Source organism: Rhinolophus sinicus, chromosome 14 (genome assembly GCF_057876585.1).
Source record: "Rhinolophus sinicus isolate RSI-liver-muscle chromosome 14, RSI-T2T, whole genome shotgun sequence".
In the NCBI taxonomy this organism is placed as follows: domain Eukaryota; kingdom Metazoa; phylum Chordata; class Mammalia; order Chiroptera; family Rhinolophidae; genus Rhinolophus; species Rhinolophus sinicus.
Window position 1 is genome coordinate 108,122,497 of NC_142514.1, and position 12,002 is coordinate 108,134,498.

Consider the following 12,002-nt stretch of genomic DNA (forward strand, 5'->3'; position numbering starts at 1 on the left):
AAAAAACTAACTTTTGCTAACAGTCAAGGAAATTTTTATATCATACATCTGCTAAAGTTCATGTGCCTTCCTCAGTGTCAGCTACAGGCCAATATAAGGAAACTTCCTTAGCCTAATGTTGTTCCCTAACTGGCAGGGAAACCTAATGGTTCTGACCCGCTGTTCTGACATCCCCGATTAAGAGGCTCAGATCCTAGAAAAGGCCAGGAATCTGTTTAAATGTCTTTTTAACAGCCAAGGCAGAAAACCGAGGAATAAAGGAACAGTGAGACCAGAGCCTGAGACCAGAGACAGGCCAGACTTCTGGCCACAGTTATAGACGACCCAGGGCTGAAGCCACCTCAGGACACCCCAAATGCCCCAGAGGGAAAGCTCCAGATAAAAGAGCCTACTCCGGATATACAAGCCCAGATCACTGGATTCCTAAACCTCCAAAACAGCTGCGCCCCCTGTACAGACTACAGGGCACTACACCAGAGAGTAGGCCTCGTTCTGAAGGGAGCAAGGACCAGCTCCCTCCCCAAAAATGGCTGTCATCACTGTTGGGCCTGAAGTTCCCAGTGGCTCCCAGGCTGTTCTCGTCACAGGGGGTGAATCTGTGGGTGACCCTGACGTGGTAAGCCTATTAATTTTCTAATTGATATAGAAGCCATTTATTCTGTCTCAACTGCTCACGCGGGACCTTTTTCCTCTGAAAACTGCTTTGGGGTTGTAAAGATAAAGACAGCCCCCAGATTTGGGCTCACTTTGCTCAGCCTGTTTCTTATCATTGGTCTATACCTTAAAGAAAATATAAAATAAACAAGATTAAACTTCAGAAAGACTCGGAAACTATTTAAGTAAACAACTAGACCTCTTAGCACGCGGCTGACCCGCTTGCCTCCAGGCCATAGCTACAGCTGCCATCCTAGTTCCCAAAGCCACCAATGGGACAAGACTGAACCGTTTTCCTTCTTGCCCCACACCACATTCAAGGCTTTTGTAATGCTAATAAGAGTCACAGGCTCACTGATAGTTGCCTCCTACAACATCAGGCCTTCTTCAGAGGTCCTGTAATTCAAACGCGGACCTGCTCCACCCTTAATCTTGCCACCTTCCTCCCAGAGACAGAGGAAGAATTAACTGCCAATAAGTTTTAATACAAGCCTGTACGGCTAAAACAGACGTACAAAAAAATACCCCTAGACAACCCAGATCGGACGTTCTTCACTGATGAGCGTTCTTTTACAGACAAGGACATACGAAAGGCTAGATGGTCAAATGGCTTATTCAATAACAACAACCCTAAACGCCACCTCACAGGCTATCCATGCCATGAGACAAAAGTTAGGACAGGTCAGAATAACAGTTCTCAAACAAAGCTGCCACCCATTATCGACTTCTCAAACACAATCAAAAACATACAAAGTCTAAAGGGTTATGCTGTTTCAGTCTCTCTGATAGTTCACAGTTAATTCAAGGTTTCCAACATTAAACTGAAAACGAGATTCTTTGGTTGAGATTTGTCCTTCCTTCCTTCCCGGCTTCCTAGCTTAACAGGACTTAAAGAAGCCTTTCTTATGTTTCTGTTATTCATTATTACAGGAATCGTCTCTTGCTGCTGCCTACGGTGTATCTCTGCCTGTGGACCACTCACGAGCTGGCGACGACATGGCCTCCAAAGCAACAAACTCTTCATCTGGATATGCTCATCTACCGGGGACCCTTAGCTACACCTCTGGACAAGCCCTAGCTGCTGGTCTCTCTCTACGTCGTCCCTCCTCAGCCTGAAGTAGCCAGAGCGGTCGTCGCCCCTATCCCCGAACGGCAGTTAGGGTTTCATCTTCAGAGGGCGGCTTGATACAGGAGAGTTAGCATGTCCCTAGGTAGACAGGGAGGTCCCTGGTGGAATAAACAAAGAGTCATATCCTAAAACTTCAGGTTTTGAAGTCACTCCTTCGCACCTGTTTATATGGAACACTTCACTACAGGGGACAGGGTTTGTGATGTTTATAACTCTGAAGGAAGACTGAGAACACACTACGTTGGTCCGGGACCGGGCGGTGATCTCATCACGAGGTCACAGTCGCTCCCGAAAGACATGTTCGGGCGACTTCTCCAGCAATATTCAACATGCAGAGGGAGCATGGAAGGTGTAACTGGCCCAGGGTGAGAGTTCAGCGGACGGAAGGAGTATACATGAAGGAAAAGGGAACAAGGGATTTAGAGGGTGTTGGCAGGAGTGTGGCTTCCGTGACTGACCCAGGCTGATTTATGCTATTGGTAAAAACTGGCGGTGTTGAGGAAGGTGGAGATTTAATGGTCTCTGGTGCCATCTGTTGCCCAACTAAACGAAGAACTACCAGCTTCCCATTAATCCCTGAAGAACTATCCACCTGGAGAGGAGAAGAAATGCCTGATTTTAGCAATGTCCCGCAAAACGCCACCCTCCCAAGGCCGAGCTAGGGGCAGGGTGGGAGGTGGTAGTGGGCGGTTCAACTGCAGTGGCATCTGCTGTGGACAGCAGAGAAACAGCCGGTTTCAAAGAAGCCTCCCCTCATAGCGGAGGACCAGTAGTCCCAGGCCGGCTGTGAGGGGAAAACACAAGGTGCTTTTCAGATCTGTATGCATAGTCCGCTATCTACATATGATTATATTGGTATGTCTTCTCCCAAGGGTGAGCCTCTCTGTCACCCACCTATCTGGTGGTGGTGGTAATGACCCAGTTCTAGTTTTTCTTTCATGTATTCTTGTTACCTAGAGGAAGATATAGCCATATCCAGTCAATATAAACTTAACACTCTCTTGAAAAGGTTGTCTCAATAATCAAGTGAACTATGAACAGACTGACAATTAGGTTCGAGAACTCATCCTAGAAAAAGTGCCACGTACCTCACTGCTGAGCATCACGATGGTCACCTTCGAAGTACTCCCCTTGGGAAGCTACGCGCCCACACAAGCGCCTAGTCCACCCTTCAAAGCGATCGCGGACCTCCTTTCCTGGAATGGCCGTCAGAGCTGTCATCGTATTACCCTTGATGTCCCGAATGTCATCCAAATGTCTTCCTTGCAATATTTCCTTTGTCTTCGGGTAAAGAAAGAAGTCATTGGGGGCCAGATCAGTTTAGTTTTCCTTAAGTTTGAATTACGGGGTAGAGAAGCATCTTAATCTTGTCTGGGCTTCGACTCCTCGAGGTGGTCATTTGGCCCTTTGCTACACGACCATTCGGCTCATCTACAAATGTACACTTCATCCTCCACTGGTTACCTTTCCCAGAATAGCGTCTCCTCTGATCCGATAGGGAGCACCTTCGGAACATCTGGAAGCTTCTGCCAGCTGCAGGTAGTCTTGGCATTATTCCGAAATAAAGATACTCAGCTCTTGTCACTTCCTTTGGGGGGAGGGAGGTGTCACAAATGATATAGGACGCACATTTTATTCCCTTAGATACACACGCTTTTAGCTTGCGTTGACACCCTTGATGGAATTCTCTATGTGCTGAAATGTAACCACGGGTGTGTGTAAGCGGTACAATAGACTCCAGTGGAGTTGTATCAGCACTGTGGGACTGAACCCCCTCTGCCGTTTTGGGGTGTTTTTTAATCTTATTTTTGTGGATAATCTGGGTTACTCAATATCATCGTTCTAAAAGTCATTATGAATCTAACAAGATTAACTTTAACAAAAACTTGAACCATAACCTTTACTATTCAAGGATTTAACTTTAAGTCATTTTTACAGTATTATGTTCCGGCAATTCATTTGCATTGCCCACGATCATCTTTTCTCTTTCCAACTCAGATGACTTTTGTATCATTTAGTAACACTGTGTTTTTCCTACTGCTGGTCATGAAATGAATTTAGTGGGTCATAACAAGGAGTTTCCTCTTTTTTTTCTTTTTTTTCTTTTTCCAAAGTGAAACATTTTATTTCAACGATACGTTTATCCCGGGGTGACCCCTGAGGAGCAGGGTCTCCCTTCTGCTGGGAGTTAAGTTCCCCACAGCTGTGTGGCCCCCAGGGGAGACAGGGCTGATGCCTGTCAAAAGGCGTTCCTGCTCCTGGCCCTGAAGCAAACACCTCCACCCCTCAGCAGATCCGGGAGCGCCCGCCGGGAGATCCACACCTCTGCTTGCCCCAGGTCCTCCCGCATCCGCTGAGGCCCCCTCTGCGTGCCCCTTGCCCCTGACTCTCCCTGCACGCGGCCGCGCGCCGCCCGGCGACCCCCGCTGGCGCGCGTGCGCGCGCTGGCGCGCCCCCGCGCGCTTTTGGCGGTCTCGGGCACGCGCGTCCATTGTTCCCTACTGCATCCCGGCAACAGGCCCAACGGTGGGCACTTCGCCTTCAGCCCTGTTGACAGCTGAAGGAGCTGGCTAGGAGCCTGCTGTCGAGCCAAAGACAGACCTCACCCAAGTGACCCATGGGCGGTTATCAGGGCAGGATCTGTCTCCCACGCCCGCCCCGGGCACCCGAGGGCCAGCACCACGGCGCTCGCCATGCCCACCGCGTTCACTGGGCCCGCCATCCTCACACAGCGGTCCGTGCCCCTCCGTTCTCTCGCAGGCCAAACTGCAGGTATCTGAGGAGTTTGCCTTCGTGCTTTCTCACAGCATCTCGGCGGCGATGTTCCATGCTCTCTCAAATGCTGCGCACTTTTCTGGGGTCCCTCATCTCAATCAGCAGGCATGGCCATCAGAGGGAAGCGGTGCTGTCGGCTCTGCACGCACAGATGGCCTGTAGCTCAGTGTCTCCGGTGGCCAATCAGGGAAGGAACCCTGATGGCACTGGGCGAGCACGGTCTGCTTTTAGGCCCCTGGGGGTCCAGGGAGGCCACTCAGTCTTCGTGCCCAGGCCTGGGACTCTGCGGAGAATCCTCCAGGCGACGAGCTCAGGAGACACGGGAAGGAACCCCGACGGCACTGGGCGAGCACGGTCTGCTTTCAGGCCCCTGGGGGTCCAGGGAGGCCACTCAGTCTTCTTGCCCAGGCCTGGGACTCTGCGGAGAATCCTCCAGGCGATGATCTCAGGAGACACGGGAAGGAACCCCGACGGCACTGGGCGAGCACGGTCTGCTTTCAGGCCCCTGGGGGTCCAGGGAGGCCACTCAGTCTTCGTGCCCAGGCCTGGGACTCTGCGGAGAATCCTCCAGGCGACGATCTCAGGAGACACGGGAAGGAACCCCGACGGCAGTGGGCGAGCACGGTCTGCATTTAGGGCCCTGGCGGTCTCTTGCCTCATTCCCAGGCCTGGGCTTCTGCAGAGAATCCCCCATAGGGAGGTCTCAGAAGACAAGGGCGACAAGAAATCCCAGACCTCCGTGCTAATCTCCTGCCCCAGAAGAAATGCCATCACGAGCTCATACAGCTCCACCCGAGGTTTCCCGCCTGCGCAGAGGAAGAGACGTACAGCCACAGCCACATCCCGTGCTCGGCTATTCCAGAAATCCTCCAAAAAAGTGAGCCAGGAGGGTCCTTCTCCCTCCTCGGCTCCCGGCCTTTCCCAGAAGTGCCAGCGTGAAAAGGAGGCAGATGGAACAAAGGGGCAGAGGCGAACCCGGACAGACGGCTCACCCACACGTGACGGTTCCAGGCCTCGAAAACGAAAGACTTGTCTTCTGCCGCGCAGGCGAGGGGACCCTGTGAGACTGCCAACACCCCCTGAGCTGGGCTTCCGAGTCACAGCGGCACACCTAGATGCGGAGAAGCAAGCTGCACTCCAGAGCATCCACAGAGCACTTCGGGGAGGTGAGACGGAGGCCATCCCAGACCTCAGTGCCATATGTGCTGTATGGAGCGGTCCTGCACCAGCTGTCCTTGCAGCTCCCAGCACGAATCCATAGGTGGCGAAGTACAGGAGGAAGCACGCCTGCTAAGGCCCAGTGACTCTCCCAGATTCTGCTGGAGGGGCTACCTCTGTGCATCTTTGTCACCCAGGAAGCACAGTCCACCAGGCTCCCTCTTCTGCCAGCCAGAGGCCCTGAAACGAGATAGCACCCTAACTATAGAAGTTTTAAGTCCCCTCACTATAGTAGTTTCCAGTCCCCTCAATAAGGAAGTTTTAAGCCCCTTCAGTATACAAGTTTTAAACCCCTCACTGTATGACTTTCCAGTCCCCTCAATTTAGAAGTTTTAAGACCCCCTCAGAATAGAAGTTTTAAGTTCCCTCAGTATAGAAGTTTTAAGTCCCCTCACTATAGAAGTTTTAAGTCCCCTCACTATAGAAGTTTTAAGGCCTTTCAGCATAGAAGTTTTCAGCCCCCTAGTATAGAAGCTTAAAGCCCTCTTAGTATAGAAGTTTTAAGCCCCCTCACTATAGAACTTTTTAAGCCCCCTCACTATAGAACTTTTTAAGCCCCCTCACTATAGAACTTTTTAAGCCCCCTCACTATAGAAGTTTTAAGGCCCCTCAAAATAGCAGTTTTCAGCCCACACCATAGAAGTTTCAAGTCCCCTCAGAATAGAAGCTTTAAGTCCCCTGAGTATACAAGTTTTAAGCCTCATCGGTATTGAAGTTTTCAGCCCCCTACTATAAAAGTTTTCAGCCCCTCACTATATGAGTTTTAAGTCCCCTCACTGTAGAAGTTCCCAGTCCCCTCAGAATAGAAGTTCTAAATCCCCTGAGTATACAAGTTTTAAGCCCCATCGGTATAGAAGTTTTCAGCCCCCTACTATACAAGTTTTCAGCCGCGTCACTATGTGAGTTTTAAGTCCCCTCACTACAGAAGATTTAAGTCCCCTCAGAAGAGAAGTTCTAAATTCCCTCACTGTAGAAGTTTTATGTCCCCTCAGTATAGAAGTCTTAAGAGCCCTCAGTAAAGAAGTTTCAAATCCCCTCACTATGGAAGCTTAAATTCCCTTACTATAGAAGTTTTAAGCCCCTCACTATGGAAGTTTTAAGCCCCATCAGTGAACAAGTTTCAAATCTTCTCACTATAGAATAGTAAGTTCCCTCACTATAGAAGTTTTAAGCGCCCTCACTAGAGAAGCTTTAAGCCCCCTCGGTAAGAAGTTTTCAGTGCCGTACTATAGAAGTTTTCAGCCCCTCACTATAGAACTTTTAAGCCCCCTCACTAAAGAAGTTTTCAGCCCCCTCACTATATGAGTTTTAAGTCCCCTCACTGTAGAAGTTTTCAGCCCCCTACTACGGAAGTTTTAAACCCCCCTCACTAGAGAAGTTGTAAGTCACCTCACTATAGAAGCTTTAAGGCCCCTCAGAATAAGTTTTAAACCCCCTCACTGTAGAAGTTTTAAGGCCCCTCAGAAGAGAAGTTTTACTTCCCCTCAGTAAAGAAGTTTTAATCCCCTCACTTTGGAAGCTTCAAGTCCCCTCACTGTAGATGTTTTAAGCCCCACACTAAAGAAGTTTTAAGCCCCCGCACTATAGAAGTTTTCAGTCCCATCAAAATAGAAGTTTTAAGTCCCCTCACTATAGAAGGTTTAAGGCCCCTCAAAATAGCAGTTTTAAGCCCACACCATAGAAGTTTCAAGTCCCCTCAGAATAGAAGTTTTAAGTCCCCTGAGTATACAAGTTTTAAGCCCCATCGGTATAGAAGTTTTCAGCCCCCTACTATACAAGTTTTCAGCCGCGTCACTATGTGAGTTTTAAGTCCCCTCACTACAGAAGATTTAAGTCCCCTCAGAAGAGAAGTTCTAAATTCCCTCACTGTAGAAGTTTTATGTCCCCTCAGTATAGAAGTCTTAAGAGCCCTCAGTAAAGAAGTTTCAAATCCCCTCACTATGGAAGCTTAAATTCCCTTACTATGGAAGTTTTAAGCCCCATCGGTGAAGAAGTTTCAAATCTTCTCACTACAGAATAGTAAGTTCCCTCACCATAGAAGTTTTAAGCGCCCTCACTAGAGAAGCTTTAAGCCCCCTCGGTAAGAAGTTTTCAGTGCCGTACTATAGAAGTTTTCAGCCCCTCACTATAGAACTTTTAAGCCCCCTCGCTAAAGAAGTTTTCAGCCCCCTCACTATATGAATTTTAAGTCCCCTCACCATAGAAGTTTCAAGTCCCCTCAGAATAGAAGTTTTAAGTCCCCTGATTATACAAGTTTTCAGCCCCATCGGTATAGGAGTTTTCAGCCCCCTCACTATATGAGTTTTAAGTCCCCTCACTATAGAAGTTTTAAGTCCCCTCACTATAGTAGTTTCAAGTCCCCTCAATTAGGAAGTTTTAAGCCCCTTCAGTATACAAGTTTTAAACCCCTCACTATATGACTTTTAAGTCCCCTCAATTTAGAAGTTTTAAGACCCCTCAGAATAGAAGTTTTAAGTCCCCTCACTATAGAAGTTCTAAGTCCCCTCAATATGGAAGTCTTAAGACCCCTCAGGATACAAGTTTTCAACCCCTCACTATGTGAGTTTTAAGTCCCCTCACTACAGAAGATTTAAGTCCCCTCAGAATAGAAGTTCTAAATTCCCTCACTGTAGAAGTTTTAAGTCCCCTCACTATAGAAGTCTAAGTCCCCTCAATGTGGAAGTTTTAAGCCCCTCAGGATACAAGTTTTCAACCCCTCACTATGTGAGTTTTAAGTCCCCTCACTACAGAAGATTTAAGTCCCCTCAGAATAGAGGTTCTAAATTCCCTCACTGTAGAAGTTTTATGTCCCCTCACTATAGAAGTCTTAAGCGCCCTCAGTAAAGAAGTTTCAAATCCCCTCACTATGGAAGCTTAAAGTCCCTCACTATAGAAGTTTTAAGCCCCTCACTATAGAAGTTTTAAGCCCCCTCACTATGGAAGTTTTAAGCCCCCTCACTATGGAAGTTTTAAGCCCCATCGGTGAAGAAGTTTCAAATCTTCTCAGTATAGAATAGTAAGTTCCCTCACCATAGAAGTTTTAAGCGCCCTCACTATAGAAGTTTTAAGCCACTCACTATAGAAGTTTTAAGTCCCCTCAGAATAGAAGTTTTAAGTCTCCTGAGTATAGAAGTTTTAAGCCCCTTCGGTATAGAACATTTCAGACTCCTACTATAGAAATTTTCAGCGCCCTCACTATAGAAGCTTTAAGCCCCCTCACTAAAGAATTTCTCAGCCCCCTCACTATATGAGTTTTCAGTCCCCTAAAAATAGAAGCTTTAAGTCCCCTCACTAAAGAATTTTTCAGCCCCCTCACTATATGAGTTTTAAGGCCCCTCACTATAGAAGTATTCAGTCCCCTCAGAATAGAAGTTTTAAGTCCCCTGCGTATAGAAGTTTTCAGCCCCCTACAACAGAAGTTTTAAGCCCCCTCACTATAGAACTTTTAAGCCCCCTCACTTAAGAATTTTTCAGCCCCCTCACTATAGAACTTTTAAGCCCCCTCACTAAAGAATTTTTCAGCCCCCTCACTATAGAACTTTTAAGCCCCCTCACTGGAGAATTTTTCAGCCCCCTCAGAATAGAAGTTTTACGCCCCCTCACTAAAGAATTTTTCAGCCCCCTCACTATAGAACTTTTAAGCCCCCTCACTGGAGAATTTTTCAGCCCCCTCAGAATAGAAGTTTTAAGCCCCCTCACTAGAGAATTTTTCAGCCCCCTCACTATAGAAGTTTTCAGTCCCCTAAAAATAGAAGTTTTAAGGCCCCTCAGAATAGCAGTTTTAAGCCCCCTCACCATAGAAGTTTCAAGTCCCCTCAGACTAGAAGTTTTAAGTCCCCTGAGTATAGAAGTTTTAAGTCCCCTGAGTATACAAGCTTTAAGCCCCATCGGTATAGAAGTTTTCAGCCCCCTACTGTACCAGTTTTCATCCCCCTCACTATAGAACTTTTAAGGCCCCCTAGGAATAGAAGTTTTACTTCCCTTCAGTAAAGAAGTTTTAATCCCCTCACTTTGGAAGCTTCAAGTCCCCTCAATGTAGAAATGTTAAGCCCCCTCACTATAGAAGTCGTCAGACCCTCACTATAGAAGTTTGAAGCACGCTCCGTATAGAATTTTAAGCCCCCCTCAATAGAGAAGTTTTAAGCCTCTTCAGTATAGGAGTTTAAAGCCCCCTTAATATAGAAGTTTTAAGCCCCCTCAGTGAAGAACTTTCAAGTCTTTCACTATAGAAGAGTAAGCCCCCTCACTGTAGAAGTTTTAAGCCCCCTCACTGTAGAAGTTTTAAGCCCCCTCACTATGGAAGTTTTCAGCCCCGTGTCGTGCGGGACGGCCTGCGGGATCTATGCTCCCGCCCCCCACATAAGAACGCAGGATGTGGTGAGGCCAAAAAGGAATACCCACAGAGCCATAGGTAGGGGAGTCATACCACTATGATCTCACTGGAGGCTGGGTTCACAGGACGTGCGACCTGCTGTCCGCTTTCCGGCCAACCGACCGACTCTCCTTGAGTCTCTTCGAATCTCCTCCACTTCCCTCGACTCTCCTCCGTAGCCGTGGCAGTTATATTAGTGGCCAATGGCTCAGTGGTTACAGCTGACGGCCAACCAGCCACAGCTAAGACGGCCATCTACCACCCGAGCCAACAGCCCTCCACCTGAGGCCGAGAGCCTGGAAACTGCTCTCTGGGGCTCTGTCCCCACACTCCACCGCTACAGGGTCTCCCCTCGCAATCTACTCAACAAGCGTCTTCCGCGAGGGGCCCTGTGCGAGGAGCCTGGAGGTGAATGCAATATCCTGGGCACAGCCAGGGTTTCTCAGGGCACCACCAGTCCTTCGGGGCACAGCCGGACTTCCTGGACTTCTTCGGGTACCACCAGTCTCCTCCTGCCCTCCTGGCAGGTGGTACTGTCGCACGGTAACCACGCGCCAAGGCTGCGGCAACACTTGAGGAGGGTGGTGAGCATGCCCGCGTGTCACCGCTTTCACCACCCGGATCCAGAGACGGAACTCTCCTACCGACGACTTCGGTAAGCTGAGGCCATGTAGCACGTCCACCGCTAGAATATACTCCGGAACGGGGGAGACTTAAACCTTTTAGGTACGAGGGGGAAGCCTTCCTATAGCCAGTGGTAAGGAAACGGCTTTCACGGTCACAGTCTTCCCCCCCCCCCCCCCTCGTAGCCATCAATGCAGATTGCTGGTCCGGGGAACAGTTCTGCGTTCCCATAAACAAGACTGCAGTCTGAGCCAGTGTCAACTAGGGCCAAAACCCTCTGCACATTAGAAGGGGACCAATGTAGGGACAGTTCCACGTGGGGCCTCCGGTCCCTGCTCGTCCCCTCTGACCGGGTACCTTGGCCCCACCCCTAATCAAGCTGAAAGGAGTCGGCCTCAAGCGGCTGCATGAAGTCCTGGAGGAACACGGGTCGGGTCGCGCTTTCCCAGACTTCTCCCTTAGGCTTCTCCGGAATTGTTGTTTCCAAAGTTCCAGCAGGAGTGCATTGGGTTGTCGGTCTATTTTCTTCCGATCGACCCCTGCTGCCACGAGATCACGCCACATCCGTGCGCGCGTTACTCTCTGAGGCCCGCGACCTCGCCCCTTTACCTTTGGTTTGGGCTTCCAGGTCTCAACTGCGCGGACCTCCTGTCTTAACTTCCTTCGCCTCCGGCTTTCAACATCCCCTACGGTGGCCATGGCAGTTGTAACTTCATGGATCCGTCGCCCCACATACGGTGTAAGAATAGCCACCGAGGATCCCAAAGCACTCGCAGGTGCAGTATCCAAAACCAGATCTCTCCTGCTGGCTGTTAAAAGCTCGTCATCCGGCCCCTGCATGTTAAGGTGAAAACTAGCATGTCTCATACCCATCTCACGGATGACCTGAGTAAGTTCCGTATATGACTGCCATTGACTCACAGTGTCTGGCAGCTCGCCAGCCTGTCCCCATACTGTGCGTACCGCAGCAGTCAGCCACTCCATTAGAGAATGGTTGCCCTGGTCGTGGGCCAACCTATGGCAGTGCTGTAACCTTTGTCGCAGGGACGGATGCACTGTCACGAAGGCTAGCTTTTCCATCTCGCCTGGGGAGCAGAGAATGCTGTCTGCTCCCTCATCCCATAAACGTAGTAGCCAAGCCGAGACTGGCTCTCCAGAGCGCTGTCGGTACCGCCTCCCCAGCTCCTGCAACTCAGTGGGAGTGTACGGGGTGTAGGCTGTGCACTGGGT

The 12,002-nt window shown here is 49.3% G+C and overlaps 1 protein-coding gene across 1 annotated transcript; it reads left to right on the top strand.

Annotated features, from left to right (window-relative positions):
* Positions 1-4,665: 4,665 nt before the first annotated feature.
* On the top strand, positions 4,666-6,158 carry LOC148755791 (putative POM121-like protein 1). The gene is made up of 2 exons (XM_088789871.1): positions 4,666-4,716; positions 5,076-6,158. Exons 1-2 carry the CDS (start codon positions 4,666-4,668, stop codon positions 5,817-5,819), a joined length of 795 nt encoding a protein of 264 aa, XP_088645997.1. The 3' UTR covers positions 5,820-6,158.
* The last annotated feature ends 5,844 nt before the right edge of the window (positions 6,159-12,002 follow it).